General features: G+C 53.0%; 5 protein-coding genes across 5 annotated transcripts; 4 read left to right on the top strand and 1 right to left on the bottom strand.

Annotated features, from left to right (window-relative positions):
- Positions 1 to 56: 56 nt before the first annotated feature.
- PG997_003655 (Rad9-domain-containing protein) lies at positions 57 to 1,709 on the bottom strand (the record flags this gene model as incomplete). Its single annotated transcript, XM_066807970.1, has 6 exons — positions 57 to 218; positions 271 to 848; positions 902 to 1,120; positions 1,173 to 1,320; positions 1,392 to 1,529; positions 1,596 to 1,709. 6 exons carry the CDS (start codon positions 1,707 to 1,709, stop codon positions 57 to 59), a joined length of 1,359 nt encoding a protein of 452 aa, XP_066671588.1.
- A 534-nt stretch (positions 1,710 to 2,243) lies between these two features.
- PG997_003656 (uncharacterized protein) lies at positions 2,244 to 4,075 on the top strand (the record flags this gene model as incomplete). The annotated part of the gene is made up of 3 exons (XM_066807971.1): positions 2,244 to 2,383; positions 2,441 to 3,608; positions 3,686 to 4,075. 3 exons carry the CDS (start codon positions 2,244 to 2,246, stop codon positions 4,073 to 4,075), a joined length of 1,698 nt encoding a protein of 565 aa, XP_066671589.1.
- Positions 4,076 to 4,779: 704 nt separating this feature from the next.
- PG997_003657 (uncharacterized protein) lies at positions 4,780 to 5,529 on the top strand (the record flags this gene model as incomplete). The annotated part of the gene is made up of 1 exon (XM_066807972.1): positions 4,780 to 5,529. One exon carries the CDS (start codon positions 4,780 to 4,782, stop codon positions 5,527 to 5,529), a length of 750 nt encoding a protein of 249 aa, XP_066671590.1.
- A 6,535-nt stretch (positions 5,530 to 12,064) lies between these two features.
- PG997_003658 (uncharacterized protein) lies at positions 12,065 to 14,118 on the top strand (the record flags this gene model as incomplete). Its single annotated transcript, XM_066807973.1, has 5 exons — positions 12,065 to 12,087; positions 12,149 to 13,032; positions 13,179 to 13,407; positions 13,529 to 13,805; positions 13,858 to 14,118. The coding sequence occupies 5 exons, from the start codon at positions 12,065 to 12,067 to the stop codon at positions 14,116 to 14,118; spliced, it is 1,674 nt and encodes a 557-aa protein (XP_066671591.1).
- Positions 14,119 to 20,608: 6,490 nt separating this feature from the next.
- PG997_003659 (uncharacterized protein) lies at positions 20,609 to 22,317 on the top strand (the record flags this gene model as incomplete). The annotated part of the gene is made up of 4 exons (XM_066807974.1): positions 20,609 to 20,760; positions 20,847 to 20,919; positions 21,000 to 21,152; positions 21,235 to 22,317. Coding segments are annotated over 4 exons (1,461 nt in total), but the record flags the coding sequence as incomplete, so codon positions are not given.
- Between the last annotated feature and the right edge of the window lie 1,876 nt (positions 22,318 to 24,193).

Below are 24,193 nucleotides of genomic sequence, written 5' to 3' on the forward strand. Positions count from 1 at the left end.
AGACCTAATGCCAAGACAATATCCGAATGTACAAACCCAGATGACAACCTGATGGCTCAGTCATTAAATAGGCCAAATTGCCGAGCTTGTGAAAGACGCTGAGTTGGTTCGAGATACGACAAGGATTGGTCTTGGTCCATGCCGTTATCGGGGCCAGGGCCGCTGCGTTGTGCAGTTTGGTTGACAATTACCGAACTCATCTTTACTGCAGACGGATTCTGAGTTTGTCAGTGACCAGTTCAACGGTAGGCAAGCGTAGTCGGGACTTACGGGTCGATCACTAGCATCCCATTCAAGTCTGGCATCTGCCTCTTCTTCATCCTCGTCCTCGTTCATCCTGACGGGCTCCCACTGGTAGTCATCATCCTGAGGTACGAAAAGAGACTCATGATCAAGAGTGGCCGGAGGGGGTCTCTGGCTTTGACGAGGTGCCGTTGGCCGCAGTGACGGCATCGGCTCACGTCTTGTTGCGGGCGTTGGCCGAGGAGCGGGTGTAGGGGCATTGGAGGTTGCTCTACTAGCAGCAGCCTCGAGTTGCTGGGCTCGGGGTGCAGGCTTCGCTCCCGCTCGAGTCTTCTTCGCTCGCTGGCCCGGCGCTCCTCGCTCTCCAACTGTCATGAGAAGAAATTCGCACTTCACACCATCGCCGTCGTAGCGTATTTGCATTGGACGCGACGGCATAGAATACTGAGCGGATACCTCGCTCCCAAGAAATGCCGCATGCTGCGTGATGGCGCGGAAATCCTTGACACTGACGACGATATGCAGTTTGTCTTCGGAAACATCGAAAGTATCAAACTCGTCCTTCTCAACGGCAATGGACGTGTGCAGGGGCTTCTTTAGCACTTCTGTGAGGGGTATAAGTAAGATGTACCGGGGTGTCGTCGTCCAAGGGACTCACCATCGCCGCTGGCCACCTTCTCAGTAAAACAGGTAAAGTTGACCGTTGAGTCATCTTCGGAGTGAATATCCAAATATTCTATGCCGGGTCCGAAGTGGTCCATGAGTTGTCGCAAGGTTCGCGATGAAATGGTCCACGAATTGAATGCTTCATTCCTATCAAACTTGGCATGAACAGGCGGGCTCACTTCGAACGGCAGTCGGTACTTTGTCGTCATGCCTAAAACCGCTGTAAGCCAGTGCTCATGACGAGTCACCGCCATGAATCTCACCATTTCTGCAAGCAATCTTGACGATGAATCTGCTTTTCTTTCCTGCTTCATCTTCAATGGCGACATCGCATCTCTCAATGGCAGAGCCACCCTTCTCCGGGTCGTGGAGGGAGTCTCCGGTGCGAGCACGGAATAGGGACAGCAAGGCCTGGGTGGGATTTTAGAACCGAACCCATGCAAGAGTGCTGGCTGAGGGATAGAGAATTAGTTTTATCTTACCCTATTGTAAAGCTTGCAGAAGAACTTTTCGCGGTTCTGGGCTATACCTTCATAGTGGTATTTCGAAAAGAACCTGTTCGAGGCGAAAGAGAAGGCGGCGTACGCAGACTTGGATGAGTTCAGCGCAGTAAAAACCAACTACAAACAACTCCGAGTCAGCTTTTTGAGGCTCAACAGAACTACGTGACTCTGGATCAAACTCACCTTATCCCTCTTGGCCTCGAGTGAGACTTCATCGCTGAATTTGTTCAGGCAGGCCAGTGCATCACGAAGAGCGTTCACACCTTCCTCGCTCAACGTGAACCGAAGCAACACCATCGTAGCGTACTGAGTGTCGGTCCACAACAGGCAGAACCAATGCTTCACACGAGGGTGTTGCGCTATGCTGTAAGTACTGGCACGAGAGATTGTCCGTCGTCTTCTGTTTCTACATCCTACTTGGTTGATCGTTGGGTATCAAATCCCACGTGCGGCTGATGGTGAACGCATAGGTGCTTGCACTTTCCACTGCTACTGTTGCCTAGCACAGTCAATTAAGCAGGGACGCGCTTTACAAGGGTACGACGCGTCGCGGGGTACAGTGCCGACACTGTACATCTACCTATCTAAACTCAAAATAGCTCTAGAATGGCGGACGTTTAGGAAGCCCACACAGTATGGATGCAGCTATGACATCAACTGGATGTACTTGCTCGGAATCAACATCACCCAGCCGCGTAGGACAGTGTACCTGTATGCAGGTAGGGCCTGCTGTGTTTGCTCTGCTCTTCATCTTTCTACAACATTGAACGGGTTTGTAATCCAGCTCTAGACCAGTCCTCCCCGAGACCGAACCTCAGGGCTCAATGTAACATGGCCCACTCAGCGCTTCCCAAGATATCATTCTACTGCTGTGTGAAGAGCTGGCTCATCGGCATGATCTTGCAACCCCTGCTCCAAGTTTCGCTCGTCAGCCGCAGGACTGCAAGTGTCGCGTTGGAGCAGTTATATAGGTACGCGTTTGTCTCTTTCCAAGACGACGAGAGAGGCCACTGACGTTTACAATCCAGCATCTATGAGTACTCTCCCGTGTTTACGGGCCAATACTCGAACAGAAGGAGCTGGGCAGTCCTGTGGAGGTCCCTGATTCAGTCCAGCCTGGGGCAGACAGCCTACCCATACTGCGCCTTCGTTCGGGCCTTGTCGTTGAGTAACTACGGACAGCTGCTGGAAGACATCAACTATAACAGAGATGAAGATGCCCTCCGGTGGTTGTTCGATGCTGAGGTCGGGATGGACGAGTTCCTGGTCCTTCGTGAAGGTCAACAAACCAAGAAGCTTCTCAGGAGGAAGCTGATTGGCAATATTGACTTCCAAAAGACCATATTGAAGTGTGGAGATGCCATCACCAAGTATATCAAGGACGTCGCGGACGAGGTCGAGAAGGCTGTTGCCTTGGCACATGTCGAAAGCAGCTACATCCCAGTTGACCTGCTACCGAGTTGGGTTGCAAGACTCGGTACTCTAGCATCCTTGAGAATCCAAGACGGTTCTGCACTTGGGGTCGAGGCAGCAAGCGCGATCCACGAATGTTGTCCAAACTTCTCTGAGCTCACTTGCCTATCCTTCAGCAAACCAACTGCAGATGAGGATATGGCAGTCTTTCTCCAGACTCTCAAACCCAACAGCCTGAAACGGTTCGAAGTCATTAGCATGAATGGCCTGAGCGAAAAGGCCATCACCGCTCTGAATGCCCATGCCGAGACACTACGATACCTAAACCTTGGCAGTCTGTCAGCGGAAGCTATGAAGTGCCTAAACATGCTGCCCGGGTGCAGATATTTAGAGAGTCTGAGCATTGAGAACCTCCGGCACGATCAGATCGACTTGCGCACCTTTAGCGACGGTCTTCTGAAAGAGATCACCAACTGGATTCAAAGTTGCAAGAATCTTACTTCCTTGACATTTTCAAACGTCAGGGATTCTTTGCTCATAGTAAAAGACGTGCTTCTTACAGACAACATCAAGCTCAATTCTCTTTCACTGCAGAATTTCGCTTCGCAGGGCAAAGCCGAAGACTCTAGCACCTGGGAAGCCCTTGGCCATCAGACTTCATTGGAGACGCTTACGCTCGGGGGTCAAGATGGCACCATGGATGGACTGGTTATTGACGATACTACGCCTTTGGCAGGTGTTATATGCACTCTACGAGAGTTGAAGACCTTGAACTTAATACAGGTATGTCCTCCCACCTTGCTAAACCAGGGCATGAAAGATCCTTGTCTGGGCTGAGTGTTAACCTGATACGCATCTAGTCTTCTGTACAGCAGCACGAGATCCGTCAGTTTGTCAAGGCACTTCCAGCTCTCGTTGACCTCAAATTTGGAGGCGAAAACATGGACGATACAATCCTCGACACGTTGGCGGGCCTTTCCTACTTGAAAGACCTTGACATCAATGCTACGTCCTACTTCACCTACGAAGGACTAAAGGGGTTCGCCTTGCAGCTCGGTGCACGTCCAGACCGGCATCGGGGTGTGCGGGTTGACATTCTGATGCAGTCTGGCGGACTCAAGCTGAGCGATGAGCAGCAAGTATGGCTGTCTGAGTACTTCAACACGGTTCTGGAAGGGGTCATAAACATTAATTATGATCGAGACCCAGACGAGGCGCATGAGAGTGACTTTACGGGCGATTCAGACTAGAACTGTATTCGCGGATCAGATTCGTCAGGTATGCTAGCGAAAGGGTCAAGGCCAGGACGAAGGAACGAACTGTATTGGCATTCTACGTAGCTAGACCGCATGTACCAATAAAGTTCATTCCATTCCCAGAGGCCAAGGGCATCAATAATAACGACATGTATTCTACATGGTATGTCGACATATTGAATTGACATCACGTTGATATCCAGTGATTTTTGAATAAACGGACCACTGAAATGATCAAGTCTCTCATTACCTATTGTTCAACTTTATGTTAATACACGGTCCATTAGATCTTGGATTAATACCTAAAGTCCAGTAGCTGCCTTTTTTAGTGCAGTAAGTGCATAGGTACTTACCTGCTTAATGTGCTGGTTTCCTATTGAATGCAGCCTACCTAACGATCTGATGAATTTAATGTTCTCTGTCAGGTGACACAGATGACGTCGCCACTTCATTCCGTCGATTAGCCAGCCACCTGACAACAACGAAGCCAACAACAAGACCACGACATTCATCTACTCATCATCAACCATCACAAATCAATATCTACGGCCCCGCGGAATCAATCTGAGGACCACTGCTAGTTGATTGTAGCAACAGCTCTTAATTTTATCAGACCTCTTTTGGGACCACACATCTATACTCAAAGCACTACCGCCAAGCTTACTTCCTCACTACGACAGCTGCTGTATCAAACAAATATGGCACCAATCCCAGTCTACACAAATAGCCCAGTTGCTACGAAGCCTGACGGCGCCACGCCCCAGACCGCGGCACCTGATGCATCTGGAAGCAAAAAAGAGACCATCCCGGCAGCCACGACGACGTCCCAAGCGTCGTACCCTCAGGCACAACCGGGAGCAGCTCCGTCTCTTCCAATCCAGACCATGACACCCCAAGCGCAAGCACCACCTCTGCAGGCTACACCCACTCAGCCACTGGGAACCCAAGGTCCTCCGGCTCCTCAGCCTGGTGCAGCCCCGACCCTGGCGGGGACGACGAGGCATCTGCCGCCCCCTCCAAAGGCGGGCGAGAAATATGTCCCGCCACCACCACCTACCACTTCACAGGCTGCGTCAGCACCTTACCCACAACAGATGGCGATCCCGCCACCCACCATGGCATACCCAGCCCAACAACTGGGAACCGCCACGGCCTCTGCGCCCTCTTCGGCCTACGCTCAGGCGCCTACCGGGATCGTCGGCCAGGGCGGTGCCCAGAGCAGTCTGGACCACCCGCCGGGATACCACCAGAACGTTAATGCTGTGGGGCTGGACCAATACCAGTACCAGAGGCAGGCTATAGCCCGGAACGAGTCGGCCGATCGCCGGCAGCAGGATGGCACGGAGGAAGAGGGCGTATGGGGTGCAGCGAAGAAATGGGCCGCAGGAGCAGGAGAAAAGCTGGCCGCCGCGGAGAGCGAGGTCTGGAAGCGCATCAACAAGGACTAAGAGCAGCGATGGGGGGAAAACGCATAGGCCCTGACGTGATGTGGTCTGTTATGGAGTCGGCTATGTTCACAAATTGCGATGCCATTCCCAGCCCGTAGGGTGTGGTTCATCCGTGGTCGATCTGGCGACTTCGCCGCAGCGGGACCACAGGGACCACACCTCCAGTTCGGCCGAATGTGCTGAATATGGGAATGAGGCAGGTTCATCCCAAAATGCTGCTTGTCCTTCAACTATAGTGCCAGCAACGGAAGTTATTATAGTGCAGTTGTCGTCTGTCCCGCACCTCGCTGAGCTTGCAGGGAGGCATCTCAGGCAGCGACGTGGGCTTTCTGGCTTTGAGGCTATTTTCGATGCAGCTAAATATCAAACAGATCGATCCGAGATAAAACGACCCGAAGAATGTTCCACCTAGATCTGACAAACAGGAGGCCTACTCTCTCGTTGGAACTTCAGGTGGGTTCAGTTTGCAAGCATCGCATAGGCATAATAACACAAGGCCAGTTAATACTATAGTACAGTGGACTATCATGACGACCTGTTTTCTTCTTCCATTTTGGTCCATTGTCCCCGAGGGGCATTCCTTGATTTGTTCGATACATGGCAGTGCATTCTGTTTTTGTGTTTTTTTTTTTCATTCATCGCGTCTCCAGAACTTAATTTGATATGTCGCGCTTGTTCCTTTTTTCGCTGCAGTCAGCAAAGTGATGGAGGGGTGGTATTGGGGGGAGCGAAGGCGAGTGATGCATGATAGGATCTTCCGAGGGGACCCTGGGCACGGGCTGGGCAGCTGGGATTGCGTCGTCATTGGTCGGAGATCTCCATAAGATGTCGTCTTAAGAGGATGGGGACGATGCCGGTCACGCACGACAGCATTGCGATAATTTCCCAAAACGTCAGCAAACTTCATGCGCGCCCTGCCTGCCCTGTCGGGGAGCAGGGAGAGGCGGTCGCCCTGGGGGTCGCCGTGGGCTCTGGGCTGTGCCGTGCCCACCACCCACTAGGCCGAGATATCCAGTTCCCAGATGCAACACTACCAGCCGGGGCCGTTGCGCCTTGGTCCCCTCTAGCAGCCCCCACAGAACAACTCATCGAAGTTTCGAACGAAAGGGTAGTAGGCAGTAAAAAAAAGAAGGGAGGCAGAAAAAAAGCTGGACGCCCACCAAGGCTCGGTCGCACTAACCAAAGCCGCTGCCGCCTGAAAGGATCTAACGGAGTTGACGACTGCACGGCCGAGCCTTTCTGTTTTGAGCACCACAAGCGCTGTTCGTGACTCGTGCAGCCCTTCGTGTTGGGAAGAAATCGGCATGTATCTGAGACCTTGTCCCCGAATCAGGCTCTGAAGCCACTGGAACTACTGCCCCCAGTGGACCATGGGTACACGCCTCGACGCGTCCGGCACTTCCTAAGGCGGCAGGTGGTCCTCGGCAGTCTACTATATCTCAATATACTACACCATGCTTACTATATTTGACTTCCGGACCCGTAGCCTAGGATTGTTGGAAGGGGGGAAATGGGCAGATGGGGAGATGGGGAGCTAGCTTGCTGCCTGCTAACTGCTGCCAACTGCCTGCAACCTGTGACCAGGATTCTCGCACTCCTTGCTGCTCGTCCGGGTGGCCTAAGCGGTTGGGAGCTGGGATACGGCCTACTACCGAGATGGACATACATGCGCAAAGTGCGCGTCCTGCAGCATCGGATGGTAGGCCAGCCAGGAGAATGATGGCTGTAAGGGTTCGGATTCGGGGCCTCGGACGGCTGACAAAACTGCAGCTGCAGGTACACTCAATGCGATCGATATGTCAATGTCACGGTCTGGGCGCTACGACGCGGGAGTTGGCGGAAGCAACAACCGCACGACTCGCATACCCAGTTGAGCAGAGATCCCTTCAGAGGCGACGGGTGCATTACATGTAATATCTGCCCAATTTCAGCCCTTTACCAGCACATCGGATGATCGATTGTGACGGCCTGCAGGAAGCCATCCATCCTCGCCCGAACTCTTTCCTAGCTTGTGCAGGTAACCGTAACACACAGGCAGAATCAGACAGAAGAGGCCTGCTATTAATATCTCGCGCATCTTATCATACCAAAAGCACGGATGCTTGCCCATTATCGATAGAGAGGCCAGCCGATAGCGAATAGGCTCGTGTACCGCCAACCATCCTCGAGCTTTATCCTCTTAATAGCCGTCACTTATAGTCGGAGTCGGATCGTGACCAGGGCCACCTACCCAGATCAGTGGCAAAGACTGACAGCTGGCTCCGGCTTGCAGAGGATGTCCTCGCAGCCAGATGGAGCGCACCCCGTCCAGCCATCCACTGCCGATACGAAAAAACAACATCGGAGTGCCAATTGAGTCGCGTTGGGAAGACAGAGCATAGACAGACGGTGACTGCCGTCAGAGATTTCGCAGGAGTGTCCTCTGCAGATGCGCAATCACCCCGTTAGCTGCGCCATTGGGTCCTGTCAACCAAGCAGAGGGCGGGAACGGCCTCGCTTCGTTGCTGACTGAAACAAGGTGGTAAGATGCGGCTGTCAAGTTTTCACAGGCTCAATGACACGGTGGTATCGGCCAGTGTACAGTAGAAGAAGCTTAAAACGAACAACACACGGGGGGCCTAGATCGGCGCAGAGGCAGCAGCAGCAGCAGCAGTAGCAAAAAGCAGCACAGTGCAACTTGAGCGCCAGGGAGTCTCCAACAGCGTTTTTATCCGGTTTCCGGATTACCAAACTAAACGTCCCATATATCTTTTTGTCTCCAAGGGAACATTTTCTGGGCAGTAAGGCAAATGCAAGCAGCTGGATCAAACGATGTTCGTCTGCCTTGGGCAGTTGTCAACCCGAGAGCCATCTGTTGTGTTGAACCCAGTGGGTCAGATGGGATGGTGATCATGGATTGCTGTGTCTGGCGCCAAACCATGTCTGACAACATTGGCCCTGTAACTGTTGGCAACGGCCGTTTCCCCCCTCTCTGCCCAGCACCGCACCCGTCTCCCAGTCTGGGAGATATCTAGGTCAGCCAGGGTGATGGTCAAACGTTCTGGGCCTTATCCCTGCCTCACCTACTTTATCCCAGAGCACATAATGTAGCATTCTATGGGCACCGGCTATGTGGACTTGCGCCTGAGTGTCTACTACAGTACTAGAGCGTGAGGTGTGCGCACACACTACCGCTAGCAGTCGACAGCGCAACATCGCGAATACTGCGTACTGCTGTGTGGAGGCACCAATCGCACGTCTGGCCAGAGTCCGGTTCCTTTTTAGAGTATGCAAAAGCCTTATCCGATCCATTATCAATCGCAAACTTGGTTTCTTGGTTTCTTCTCCAGCAGAGACGCACAAAAGCACGGTTGCTGGTGGATTTTAGCCGGTTCAGCTGAGGCTCCAGGATAGATTATGTGCATGTAGCCATCGGGCGCTGACGCAACTGAAGCAGCCCACACACCATAGCGTGTGCGAGAAACGGCCTTTCTTTCCAGGGGCTAGCCTGAGGTTAGGTCAGGTTGGGTACATGTCAGCTCGGCGACCGTTCGAAAGCAGCTGGAAATAAGCGAGGAAGGATCAAAGGGCGGAGTGGCTAGCGATAGGTAGCATGCCTCCATATGCTACAGGTCATACCTACTACTATCACTAACCTACCTGGCGGTTTCGGAGTCCGAACACGCAGCACCTTGCAATGATGGGTTTGACTTTCCGATCGAGAGAAATATTGCAGAGCAGAACCCAGGCTTCGCGATCTCATTGGCAGGGACGGCTGACGAATAGCAAATGTATTAGGAGGGTATATCAGAAGGGCTGTTATTGTATTTATTCTTAGCCTTGTTGACTTTGACCCCTCCTGCGCGCACACCACACTGCGCACTTTTCGCACAGTGGGAGGATTGGATTGTAGGGAGGCAGAAGATGGATGGCACCTAACAGCCGGCCTATTAGTGGGCAGCATCGGGCCCTATCGCGTTCCAGGTATGGGTGCTATATATGCTGCAGTAAGAAACGGAGCGCGCCCGTGCTAGTTACAAGCGTAGTTGCTTTGTCTCTTTATCCATTGTGCAGAAGCGAGAAGAAGAAGAAGAAGTAGAAGAACAAGACGACGACGACGACGCGTTTGAGGTTGAGTTGTGGGGTTCGCGATGTAAATGGGCTGACTGGCTGGGAGATGGACGCAGGGGTTCCACCGCGTGTCTCAGAGCCCGATCCTGAAACTCGGGCATCCCTGCCGGCCCTGTCGCGCTAGTCCTGATTCAGCTAGGTAACCTGTCAACCACAACTTCAGGAAATTTCGTTGCACAGAGAGCTTCTTTTCCTCGTTGTTCCATTGACGACCGACGCTTGGATGGGAGGGAGAAGCACACAACGAATCAATCAAATCCAATGAGACTGCGTCGGATTGGCATTGGATTGATTCCAGCACGTCCAGCCCAGCCCAGCCGGCCATCGTGCCGGACCACATACGACCTCAGATGGCAGGGCGCCTCCAAGTTCCCACGCTCCAATCCATCTGGTATCCGACTGAATCTGCTCTCACGCCTGTGATTTCTTTGCCCTGGCACGCCCGGCTGTCTCCGTTGATTACCAAGGACTTACTTATTCCAACCTGCGTCAAGGAAACGTGCCCTGATTTTTTAATATACTCGAGCACACTCGGGACTTCCTTTTAGCTGGCTCGGATATGACCGCCCCTACGTCAGGACTGCTGCGGCTGTCCCTCTTGCGAGGTTTCCCCTAGTACTACCTTGCCCAGCCCAACGAGCATGCCGCCTCCGTTGTGCGGCTCTACTAACGTAACGGGCAGTCTGTTGATACCGTAACCTCGTCGACGGCATTCATCTGCCAGTCCGGCCCCTGCTCAGCCAGGCTGCTTCAGGCTAGGTCCCCGTCGAGTTGCTACATGCTACCCGCACAAGAAACTTGTCCCCTTCTCCAGATCGACCTATCCGGGCCATGTCTTGTGTCGTGGTCGTGTCATACGACACCGACCAACTTGCCCCGGTGGCCCTCGAGGCTGTGTGCAGAAAGAAAGAAAAAACTCTGCTCTAGACTTGCTATTTTCAGACCTCACGAGCCCGCTGCTTCCGTCATAGAGTTGCTTTCCCCTCCGGCCAAGCGGTCATCTTGGTCTGCTCGCTCGCTCGTCCCGTCCTGCCACCCTCGTCGAGCTCGCGAGTTGGATAACATATGAGACAAGCCACCTCCTCGGATCTCTGACCCCACCCGAAAAAACCTCGAGATGGGATGGGTCGTCGGCCGAACACTCGCGGTTCTCGCGAGAATCCGTTTCCCACTCTTCTCGCTTCTGTTGCACTAGTGCTGGGCTCTCAGCAGCTTCGATATCTGAGATGCCCTATTCAAATCATGTTATTCTCCTAGGGCCGTTTTCGCCAGTGGTTAGGGCCCCATGTATCGATTATCCCGAAGAAGAAATCGACCCATGTTCGTTCCTTAAACTGGGGCAGGCCCGGCCATTATATTAGCCCCCTAGCCGCTTCGGGACTACGCGATGCCCTGTACCTGACGGCTTACCCCATACCATCTTGTTCTTTCGACACATCATCGACGGAGAGATGTAACCTACCGAGTGGCCCCTGTAGTGCAAATCCTTGCATATGCCCCTGGCCCATGTTATCCAGTCTGGCTCTTTTCAGCAAGCCAAGCCTGTTCTCGCACACCAGACTCCCCTCTGGAGTCTGCTGGCCAGGGCCAAGTTTGTATCAAGGACGCCGGCTTAGCTCCTACCGACGTTCCGAACAAGACCCAGCATGCCGTACTGGGTTATCACACTAGATCATGGATGATGCCTATTCGAGCTCTGTACTTTCTTTTATATCACCGGGGGTCCTGCACTGCCCCTCACGTATCCTTCCTGTTGCTCCCCTTTCGCCTTGTCCACCCCTCGTATGCCACCAACACTATCCAAGTTGCTAGTCGCTCCTTTCTTCCCTGTATCTCCTACGGAACAGACATTATTAAACCCCTCCGGTCTATAACACTGAGAGCTGGTTCTCTTTTCCCACCTGGACGCGCCAAACTGCCTGTTTGCAAGACCTCTTGACCAAACGAGTTTCTCCTCCCGGACAACTCACTACATTCATTTATACTATCAGCGCGTGCTTGATCCTGAGGCCGCCCTGACCCACGACTCTCACTTACACCTATACCCACGCTCTCTTCTGCCGTCCACCAACTCCAAGGATACAGCTGTGCATACTATCACACCGTTGAGGCCCAGATTTGCCGCCGCGCTCTTTACATCAACTCCGTCACAGCAACGTGCTTTCGCGATATACCAGATATCCCTACCGGAAATTAAACGAAGGTTTTCAAACTCGGATCATAGCCCATGCTATTATTACCATGTAAGTCAACTATGCCCATGACTCGTCTGGACTACGTGGGCCTTGCGGATCCACGCCTGTTTATTCTGGTATCGGAGGGTTCTAGGCATGGTATCCAGCCAGATCAATGCTAACTCCCTCCTGTCTCAGCGTCCATTGTGCAATAGCTTAAGTCACGCTGCCCTCCCTGGCCCGGCTTGACCATGGACTCCAGTCATTCTCATCTGTATGCCCATCCTAACTAAACAATATACTGCTGCCATTTCATAAAACTCACAACCCTCTAGGCACCAGCAGCAGCACCAACAGCACCAACAGCACCAGCACCAGCAGTTACAAACACCTGCTTTCACATATACCCCTAACAGGAGAGAAGTCCACGTACCTCCTCCACCCCCGATCATGACAATGAGCGGGAACGAGATGCCAGCTACGACGGAGGGAATGGGCACACCGGCCGGCTCTTGGGCAACACCCACATCACAAGGCATGAAGCCTCGGCCCGCGACGATCCATGAAGGCTTCTCATACTGCTCTGGGGAAGGCTTCAACACCATACAGGCCTGGGACCCTTCCGGCTTGGATATGCAGAGCACTCCAAGTGAGACCATGTCCCGCCCGGTTTCGATGCATCAACAAGAGTTCTACCCTATGACAACCATGGAGCACAACCCTTGGGGAATGAAGCCGTGCGAGGACAACATGGACGTTCACAGCCTCGACACAGATATGATTGGCCAGGCTTATACCTCTGATGATGCCATTCCGATCCTCGACTTGCGGTACGCTGGGCAGCAAATGGAGAACGAAAACATGGGGTTCGAGAACGGCTTTGGCCAGCGACGCATGTCTGGCTCTTCCTTCACCATGTCGACTTCGGGTGGTATGTCTGACATGCCATCCTACGAAGAGTTCTCCGCCGCCATGTCGGAGGCGCCCTCTTTCACATCGGACTACCCGCCCACCTCCAACAGAAACTCGCTCATGTCATCAACACAACTCTCTCCCGTAGCCTCGCCACGCATGACTCCCCAGAGTCGCTCTGAGCTGGTTCGAACCCAGAGCCGAGGCCGTGGTGCTTCGCCTTCGCCGCGCCCTGGCACCGTACGATCTGCGCCGTACACCGTTGACAGCAGTGCACGAAACAAGAGATGGTCGACTGGCTCTTACGGTACGACTCCAAACCGCCGACCGTCGCCATTCGTCTACCAGCATACCCACGATCCTTTCGGCCATCGCGTCTCTTCCAGGCATTCGTCCCCTACCATTTCGAACCCGCCGCTGCCTCTGAATTTCGGAAACCTTCAAGCCGTACAGCAACATCCTTTCTTGATGTCTCACGGCCCCCTCCGGCCTACCGCAACAGCATGCTTCTGCCCTCTCAATTGCCCTCCCAGCTGCCTTCTCAGCATTTCCATCCTGATGCGCACGTCTTTGAGAATCCGCCCCCGTTGCTTTCTCATGGTCTGTTCAGGATGCTTCAGAGCAACGCTGACCCTCACTCGCTCCATGGCCACTACACTGACCTCTCTGACCCGCCGGATCTGTATGCCTCTCTGAACGAGGAACAAATCCCTCCTCCCCCGGAGGATATGAACCCCGAGGACCCAGACATGGTCCCCCCACGAGCAAGAGCTCAGGTTTGAAGGTGACCTCTACACGCCCAGATGGGTTCGTGGCCACGGCAACAAGCGTGAAGGATGGTGTGGCATCTGCAAGCCTGGACGCTGGCTGGTGCTGAAGAATTCCGCATTCTGGTACGACAAGAGTTTCACTCACGGCATCAGCGCAGCAACCGGCAGCCCCTTCCAGGAGCCTCACGAGACCAGACGGATGGATGGAAACCCTGACGTCTGGGAAGGCCTTTGCGGCAGCTGCAATGACTGGATAGCATTGGTTAGCAGCAAGAAGAAGGGCACAACGTGGTTCCGTCATGCATACAAGGTAAGCACCGAAGACTCTTTTCATCAATGAATCGCCACTAACTAGAGAACAGTGCCACACTCACCCAAAGATCAAAGACGCTCCGAAGCGAAGGCGCGAAAGCAGCCACTCGCGAGCGCTTGCGGCATCGCATATGGCGAAGCCCAAGGTAGAGCCTCAAACACCGAGGACGCCGCATACCCCTGCGAACAACGCGACTGGTGTAGAGACGCCGACTCCAATGCCACCCACTTCGGTGCCAATGAGTATGCAGCACTCGACGCCGATGATGCAACCCGCCACTCCGCTCGATGACATGTCGAATATGATCTAATCGAGCCGGATCAGACGACCGCACCTTCTTCGCACGATCTTCTCTTTTCTATTTACGTTACCGCAAATTAGATGCTTCACGAAGTCCTTTTCCTTAAAGTTACTTCAACGATGTGATGACCCTGGGAAGAAACCTATAGACTGGCATTTTCGAGGGCTGCGTTGGCCGTACGGAACCACCTCGGTGGCATTCTCGTCGTGCTCACCTCTCCCAAGCAACAATTTTTCAACACTGCAAGACATACCCTATTTCATCTCACATACTCTATTTTGTTTTATCTCTCACACATATACGAACACACGAAACCGGGACGGGTTGGACACGATACCATGGCGAACTGTTTGCAAACCCCCTGGTGGATGGCGATCTTCTCAATACAGAAGTCGCGGGCTGGAACCGGCACTGGAGCCGACGGACAAAGAGGAAGAGGAGGAATGTCTAATATGTGGCCGGCTTCACTATGATGACTACTAGGCCGAGCCGCCCTCGAAAAGAAAAAATCAACAAACATACGAATCACACAACACCCATTGCTTTTTAGCTTTTCCCCTTTTCTACACGTTTTCTCTTTCCTTATACTCTGGATCGTTTCTTCTTCGCTTGTTCATATACGCACAGCGCGCAAACGTTTTTCTCTCTCTTAATCGTAGATAGTTAAATACCTGATACCCCTTTTGATGATTTGGGGGAGCTGGCGGGGAAAAAAGGAGGAGAGGAAGAGGAGGAAACCAACGAAGGGCTCGGCCGGCCACGCCACACGAAACCGCTGGCGATGGAACGAAGAAAGGTCGATATGAAACAGCCCCAGACTGGGTCTGCTGAGGACTGACTGGGACGGATAAGCATGGGAACGGGACAAATGACGGGTTTAAGCAAATTCGCGGTATCAAGCAGCTCGGTCTGACTTAGATCACGATGAATGAATTATCAGTTCTCCAAACACACATCCTGCACTGCCTATTTATTGTGCCTGCCTGCCTGCTTCTGATGGTAAAACCTCCCGGCTATTTGGTCTTGCTTTTGCTGGGCGACTGGGTGCGCAAACGCGTCGTTCACGTCGTGTGAGCGGAACTCGGCCGATGCCTCTAAGCATCAAGGTCCATAGAGTGCGGGACTCCTGGGACATGTGCGAGAGAGGGAGCCGATGGTTTCCTGCCGACCAGACTCTTGGTCTCCAACCCCCGCGCCGATCATGCAGTCACGACGATAAGGAGAAACCGCCAGCAAAACCTCCGAAACAAGAAACTCCCGAGATCCGCAACTGCCAGCTTTACCCCCTTTGAATGGGGCTCTATGTGGCCGCTATGTTGTCGCGACCATACTTCACACTATGTATCCCCAGACCATAATTGCCCTCTTCGTCTACTATTGCTGCACCCTCCCTCTCCCCTATTACATGACTTAAAGAGTGCATGGTGTGAGGCTGATGATCACCAGATCACTAGAGAGGTTCGAGTAAGTCTCCAACTGCGCCTCAGGGGTTTTGGAGGAGGGGGTGAGGGGTGGGACGTTTTGAAATGTTCCGCCATTCCACTTCTTTTTTTCTTTCTTTCTGGCTCGTTGTTTCTGCCGTATCTGATGTAATGCATGAAAGACAAGAAACGCATGCCCGTGCAATGCAACTCTAATACGGTACCCTGCACCAGGGCTTGGGGGCTTAGCGATACGATATATATATATAAAGGTACTTCGGGGAGGGGAAAAAGGATTTTGACTGTTCAACCGAAAAAGGAGCAGGGAAGAAAAGTTGAACGTGATGTTGTACAACATACTTGCAACAATAATGTACCTGTGCACATGCCATCTTATTACCACCCTCCCCAAATGTAACCCCGATGCTTTGCTTGTCGAGGCACGACGTATATGTAGTATCATACCGGTATTTCCATCCCTCCATAGCCCCAAAGGGTGTTGAACACCGATAGCGAGCCCGCTTGCTTTAAATGAGCATGCCGGCATCATGCAGATGGTTATCAAAGTAAGCCTCGTATTAGCAAGCGACAGCGAGTTCGGATGAACAGCCGGAAGCGCTGCGCCTGTTTCCACCGTGCCCGAATATTAGGCCCAGTTCCTGTTATGCAGCCCTATATGTGAACCGGGCGACGATTGTTCAAATAGTGTGACGAACGACGAACGCGCACCGCCGCACCGCGAATCCTGGGCCTACCCCCCTAATAACAAGATATACGTGTCGTATCGATCGCCCGTACTAGTGATGGTTCGTCCCGAGTGACAAGCGATCCGCATGAACGGGCGGTTACGCGCGTAAGTCCTGTTCAGCACATCTGTTAAATTGGATGGGCCAATGGGTGATAGTTGGCAAGTTTTGCCTCTCGAGTTCAAGCAATGCGATTCTACCTTGCGTACAACACCGTATTGTACGGCACTACATCGCTCCAACAACTATATTCTCCTTTTTTCCCCATTATCGGTATGCAGTTCAGGGGCTATCGGGTACCGGGCGCGGCGCGTGACAACTACCGCATGCAAGATCCGGTGGCTGAACCGGCATCACCAAGTACGCCATGCTTGCATTGTCCTGGGCATGCCTACTGCTACGCTTTCTGCTTTGGTCTTGGTTCGGACAGACTCGGGCTCTTCTGAAGACCATGCCAGGGCAACACAGGGGATCGATCCGATGTGTTCATTTCTTGTTCTGCTCGTCGGATCAGTCCCCGAACCTGAGGGCCTGTGGTGCATGTCCGGCATGCCCTTCGCCTCTATGGCGAGGTTTGACTTCGTACTCGATATCGGCGATGAAAGTGAATGTCGAGTAGACTGTTTAATCGAAGGACCGACGGGGACCTGACGGGATGCTACTTGAACAGTCTGATACTTGTTGGATCTGGCACCGGAGCACGGTGCCTGGCCTAGACATGCCACTGATGGGCAGTAGGTATCAAACAGAAAAGAAAAGAAAGGATAGGAGCCAGCGGTAATGCCACGCAAAAGGGAACGGTTGCCCCATGCATATCTTCGGTCCAGCACCAAAACGCCACCCTTGGTTGGAGGCAATGGCGCCGGGTTTCGGTCCCCTTTCTGGCTACTGCGGGCTATTTCGACGGGCTCGACCATACTCCTGGGTCGGGCTATCTCCTTACGCTATTGGCCACTAGCTGACCGGCTCGTAGTGGTATTAGGCTCGGGTGCTTCTTGGACTCGTTATCTTGGTTCGCCGGGATAATAATTGATAGGGCCTTGACATATGTCAATCCCATTTGCAATTTCCAGAAGCTGTCCTGTAGCTGTCCGTAATAGGAAGGAACACAAGTTGCCTCAAGGCTCCCGACCGTGAGTGATCCAAGACGAGGAACCGAAGATGATAGGTATGGGGGTTGTGCTTCAAGCAGCACCCCTGTGCCTTCATGCCGCAAAGTACGAAAGATTGTACCCAGGGTAGCCGAGAGGGCTTCCTTCATATCAAAGGCACTTAACTTGTCCAAAGTGCAGTTCATTCCTCGCTCCGCGGCCTTTGCGGAGTAAAGCCCGTATTCACGCCAGGTGTCGTCATGTACAGCAAAGGAAGCCCCCAGGAAGTGCTTCGGTACCCCGCGAGGAAAGGGCGTATACCGGCTTTGTGATGTTGAGTAGAAACGACCGCCATGTATTTTGAGCTTGGCCTAACCGCCTTTTACAGGTTATAGGAGTTCGAGAACACCATGGCTTCTATGGCTGGCGTGAACAATAAGAATCAAACCATAATCATTCAAGTTTAATAAACCGAAAGCAAATTGAGGAGCCCATGAGTTCTGGGAAGACCTAGTTTGGGTGCTGTATTAGCCGTCCCTTAGAGCCTACGCATGTCAGGGGAAGGTATTTCAGAGGGCAGCCCTAGTACTATTGCGCCATATTGTCAAAGAACTGCTCGGTTGTCTAGCCCTGGCGCGGGCCAAACTAGGATCGATAACCGTAAATAGCCCATCGGTTGCGCTGCCTGGTCCTCGATAATAGCTAGGATATATCAGGAAGCCATGGCGAGTTTTCCCCGTCTTGGCGTAAAAGAGATTCGACACTGCTGCCCGCGGTCTTGGGTCTGAGTGGCCGACGCACAAATGGCCCCCGAGATCGCTGTACCATATGGGGACATTCATACGGTGGCTGACTGAAGCTTGTTAGTATCGCCCGCCCTGATGGTCGCTTCAAAGAATATTAAATCAGAGCCTCAACGAAAGATTCCGACCGATCTCAGATGGCCCGGATCGTTAGACTATCGCGTATATTGAATGCTCGTCGCCGTGCCTGTCGTACGGCAACATATGCATGTTGCGATGAGGAGCCATGAAGGCCATCGCCTTACTGAGTGGACTCATATTCGCCGAGTGGATTCATGTTGGCTCCCCCAGATGTGCCCCGTCTGACCCCAAGATTTTGTGTGGGCGTGTGGGCGTGTGGGCGTGTGGACGACTGAGGGTCACGATGAAGAGGCCCGGTGTCCCTCATTCCGATGAAGCTGCGTATTCGGACCGTTGTGTCGGCTAGTGGTAACAGCTTGCCTTGCCCATGACTATCGATCGGATATTCTACTGGTCTTTTTCTTCTCTTTCTGTCGTCATGGGCTGTCCGGCTCAACATTCTTCTCCTCCTTACTCGTTACCGCCTTGCCGGACAACGAGTGGTGGGTACTCCCATTGACTCGGGCGCGTCTAGCCTCCGTGGGTCGAGGTCCACTCCTGGTCAGTCCAGACCCCAGAACAGCTCGCGGGGGCTGAGCATCGGAACCGGACTGGAACTCCAGAGACAGTAGGACGGGCCAGGACGTGTGATCTTTACTGACACGAGTGCTGGGAGGGCGGGCGGTCGACGACGAGATCGAGTCGGCCCTGTCTCTCCGACGTTTTCGTGGGGCTGAGATCCAGAGCCAAAAAGCCTGGCTTCATTATTGCAGTGAACACCCATTCCGGGATGGTATAGGAGAAGTGCAGCCACGCATACATCTCCCTCGTATGCTTCTTGCCACGCATTTTACTGCCAGCAACGGCGGTACTGGGCAACTGGACTGTCCCCTGCTTGGGTAGTCCTCATCTTAACTTGGACGGGTGAAGTGAGAACTTCTCAGCCAGTGAAACACGTGGACTACTGAGCAGAAGACAGAACAAGCGAGTAATGCTGTGCGCGCTCCAACGCTAGCGGCCCAATTTTTGCAGGCGCTACCGCAAATGCCCCGGTATCATCTCGGAGCTGACAGCGCGGATCGTTCATCCATCGTCGTCCGGAAACGAAAATACAGAAAGGAGGGCTTGGCGCAACAGTCATACTCGATCGTTGTTTATTGGCGCAATAGGAACGGCAGCTATCCAGACCGTTGCAATGCAGCACCCGAGACTCACATGCGGCCAGCCGCCCAGCCTCTGCAGATGGTTACAGACCCTTACATGCATGAGGAGATAAGAAGATAAGGAGGTAGGTTAGGTGTATAGAGATGCTCGTATATATGTACGAGCCCTTCGGTGGCCAGTTTTGGCAGCTGATTCGCGGAGAAGGTGCGCATGCCCAAGACTGAAATGCGGAATCAAATCTGGGGATGCAATCGCAGTCCGCTCAGACTCCATTCATGCTTGCAACAAATCGAATCCCAGCAAACTCTATTTTGGACCAAGACCAAGCATCCGCAAGTACTTTCCTTAACCTACCTACCCCCTTGGTAAGAGGGCTAACTCCAAATTCTCCCATGCCACGAGCACCATCATCACCCACTACAGTCTACCTAACCTACTGCCTACATGTACAGTACTCCAAGGTCGGACCCCCTGAAGATCAAACCGACTTTCTGGTGGACCTCTTCTTTTTCTACTGTAATGTGTGCAGCTAGGGGGATTCTCTCCCTCGCTCCCGATGCCCACGCTTCTCCATTACCGGTCTCTGGTCCGAGCAGCAGACCTCAGCTCAACTACCGCTAGCCTCGCTGTCGTTAGAGACAATTCGCTTAGCAGTATCCAGCAGCAATCGGATGCGATGCTGCCAAGGTGGAGCGTTGCCTATTGTCTATTCCGGGCATAGTCAATCGTGGCATCGAGTCTGCCAATGCGGGCGCATTCTCTTGTCAGTCGGTCCCGTCGGCCAGTCAGAGCGCAATCATCGGGTCGGAAAATGAGCATGAGATGAGGGTTATCCTCATCGGGACAAACCTTCAGGCACCATGCGCCAACTCGGGTTTATGTATATTGTTTGTGAAGGTAGCGATCTTCAATACTGCCACTACCTCCTCCAAACTACTACATCAGACCTGAAAGTAGTATTAGGCCTAGACCCTGACTTGCTTGACGTTTCCATTCGCCCCCATAAGCCCACAAGCTTATCCATCACATCACTCTACATTCCGCTGCCGCTGAGACCAGTAACCTGGGAGGCCCAACCTTATACATACCGACGCGGTCCCCTTCCCGGTCCCTGAAGACACACACAAATCCATCTTGCTGTATGAGTCTGATGATCTCCGTCCACCGATTGTACCTCTCCAGCCTCGCTCGGGTTGGCTGCTAGGCACCGCCAGGGAACAGGAACAGGAACAGGAACTCGGACAAGCACGCAAACACCGGCACCGGCACCGGCACCCAGCCGCACAGCAGCAAACATGTTGACCGCACTGGCGGCTGAATCGTGGGCTTGGTATGCCATTACCTGGCTAATTGTCCTCGTCCGAATGTAAGTTTGCTGCAACCTTTGCATCTACGTGGGATGCAATCCACCGCTCGATGAGAAACTCGACGGCTGACCTCCGGAATTTGAAGTGTCTCGAGACGGGACCTTCACGGCTCGTTCAGAAAACTCCAGGTCGACGATGGCCTCATGCTTTTAGCTATGGTAAGGAGTCTCCTATGTCCAGCTGGGTTAACCGCGTACACGCGTGGGAGACGCTCCGCCCTGTACTAATGTGTCGATAGGTGACGGATACCGTACTTATAGCCGCCATGAATATCGTTGCGAACACCAGCAGTAATCTCATCGACCCGAATGACACCGCGCCTCTTACGTCCGCAAGCATTGCCGAGAGAGAATATGGATCGAAAATGTATGACTGCCCCTTTCGCCCCCTAGTATCTGATTGCAGGCAGATGATGCGTCCTATCTGCCACCGTCAATGGTCTTCTCGTGTGAATACTGACTTTGACTTTCAAGGGTTCTCGTCGTGGAACAGATGCAGATCGTGACCATATGGCTAATGAAAGCATGTCTCTTAATCATGTACAGCCGCCTCACGTTAGTAGCCTCTTGCCCTTGACGCCATTAGTCGCCCCTTCTAACGAAGTATGCAAACAGGATGAGTTTAAAGCAGAACATTGCCGTAAAAATCGCCGCTGTATATGCTTCTTTGGGCTTCGTCTTGATGGAGATCCTCTATTTCGGAGTCTGGTGTCGCCCATTCCACCAGTACTGGGCCGTACCCCGGATAATGTCCAATGTTCGGCTGCCACCAACCACTTGATCACCAATGCGATCCTCAACATCTCTTCAGATCTGTTGATCATTATGATCCCGATGCCCATCTTGTTACAAGCCCAGCTACCTATCAAGAAGAAGGCGATACTCTGCGGCGTCTTCGCTCTAGGTACATTCACAGTGAGTGATCAGGCATCAATACCCTCCGATTCACACAGGGGCGCCCAGTCCGCATATACTAACATTCGCGAACAACAGATACTTGCTGCAGTTCTTAATAAGTTCTACAGTTTCCACCAGCCATTCGGCTCCGAGTGGACGTTCTGGTACATACGCGAATCGTCGACCGCCATCATCGTCACCAACCTGCCTTCGACGTGGACCCTGTGCCGCCGCGTCTTCAACCTCCGCTCCTTCCACGGCAAATCGTCGGGCGCACGCACGAGCGAGGCCGCGAAATCCCGATTCACACGGTCGGGGTACGGCAACGGCCGCAGCCACATCTCGAGCACCGAGCGCCGCATCATCACGCGCTCCGAAAGTCAGGAGCAGATCTTCCACGACGACGGCCTCGATGTGCCCATCCCGCTCAAGATCTACCAACAGCACGAGGTTTCCATCAAAACGGAGCGCGTCGGCGACAGCGAAGGAGGCAAGCCGTTGGAAGGCCATGGGAATGTGTCGTTCGCCTCGGCGTCAACGCCGACGTCGGCCGGGTTCAGCAGTATAGACATGTCAAGGAGTGGCGAAAAGAAAAACTCGTCCGAGTCGGACTCAGTTAGGTCGACACCCGGCGTGACGACGGTGTGTACAAGATACTAGAATGCAGTTTCTTTAGGTCATTAATAATTTAGCAAGTTTATTTCTTCATATTTCATTCTCTTGATACAGGCACATGCGCCCCCTTTTCGGGCACGACATAGGCTGGCACATTTGATCTGCCTGCCCAAATTTTTCTTCTCCTTTTTAAACTCTGGCTTGAGAGACATGACTTTTCGATAACAAACCACCTGGCTTCTGCATACCGAGCCGCACCTTATTTATATGATATACTGATGCAGAGCCGACAGGGGGGGTGGACGAGGGAGTTCTTTTTACTCGGAAGTTCACTGAAACCCACTAATACCAACCCATATCTTAGGCGTGAAAAGGCAATTCGACGACTTCGAATTACTGCCAAAGCTTCACTTCATTGTGGCTGGACATGGCAAAGTTACGCTGGTACAGTTCCAGAAACAATCGAAGCCCGTGTAAGTCGAGGTGGTGGCTCTGCCGGGCCTCGCATGGCCGTAGCTTGATGACAACGTATGGCGGCGATGTGTGGCGTGTGATACGTAGCAAATGGCTATACTCCCTCCCCGGGTTACCATTACCATTCGGGTTCTCGAGCCATAGTCATTCCATGGTGGACTTGGATGGCGCGATGTGGAGAGTTCGTTATCACAACAGCACCGTCAGACGGACACATCCTTATACGGTAATGCAATTTCCTCTATTTATGCGAGTTCAAGATACATACTTGGCCAGCTCGCCAGCCACCCTTTGGTGATATTGATTGGTGGCCGACGGATCAAAGGTGATTCGGCGACCAGACAACTCGATGGCTGCACATATCATATTCTGTCATATTTGATGGATACGTGGACGTTTTGGGTGGCTTTGGGGTTGGTCCGTAGTTCGCTCCGGCCCCTTATGCCACATCTACTTCGGCACGCCATGGCGGTTTCGCAGTCCGAGGGCGAGCAGCCGAAGCAATCGAGATCAATGGCTGATTGATCTAGAACCCCGTTTGCTTCGTATCTACCTTGGGCACTCTAATTGATAGCACAAGGTGGCAGCGCCAGCGTCTTCTAGAGTTGCTAGCAGACCTGGCCATCTTTTCACTCCTCGGAACCAAGCGGCGGCAAGTGAAGAGGAATGCGGGAGGTTTAATAGAACCCCTTGGGGAACGTTGCAAGTGGCTCCCTGGACACGGACCGAACCAATGGGCAAGCTCGGATGGGGAAAAAAAGACGACCAATGCTGTAATGCTGTAAGCACAGTTGCATCCATCCATGCTGCGGCTTTCCAGTGGCCAATGACCTCTGCCAATTGGAAAATCAACAGCCAATCGATCCAACCCGTCAACCCCATTCTCAACCAATTGATTGATCCCTTCTTACCCCCTTTTGGAACGCCCATGTACTCGTCATCTATGGCCCTCCTTCCTCTTCTGCCGCCTGTTTGAACATGGAAGCCCAAACTGAAGCGGCGGCTGCTGTTGCTGCTTTCTTCTGGCACGCACCCGGGCTTTCAACCAGTAAAGGCGGTCAGTTTGAAGATCCAAGACAGCGCGGCCATTTTTGAAAAAAAAAAAAAAGATATCTCGTGCGCCCCGGGCACGGCGGTGCAAGCCTGGATGGGCTACCAGGGAAGAACATCCGAAATTAGATTGACCCAGGATGCGCTTGTATTGCATGCAAATAGCCGTCAGGCACCAAAGACCACGCACACGGCTGAGCGACCGCTGCTGCAGGGGGCGGCTGCAGGCCGACATGGAGAGGTACCCCAGAAGCAAATACATACAGCAACATGAGGGCCCATCCTAATCGACGTCACCATCCCTCTGGGGCGCCGGCGACGACGTTGCGTTACATGGACGGACGGCATTCGCATCGGTCTGGAATCGATGCATTGGATGTCACCATTTGAGGGGGGT

The sequence above is a fragment of the Apiospora hydei genome (assembly GCF_038363865.1).
Source record: "Apiospora hydei strain CBS 114990 chromosome Unknown utg000004l_segment0_segment0, whole genome shotgun sequence".
Classification (NCBI taxonomy): Eukaryota; Fungi; Ascomycota; class Sordariomycetes; order Amphisphaeriales; family Apiosporaceae; genus Apiospora; species Apiospora hydei.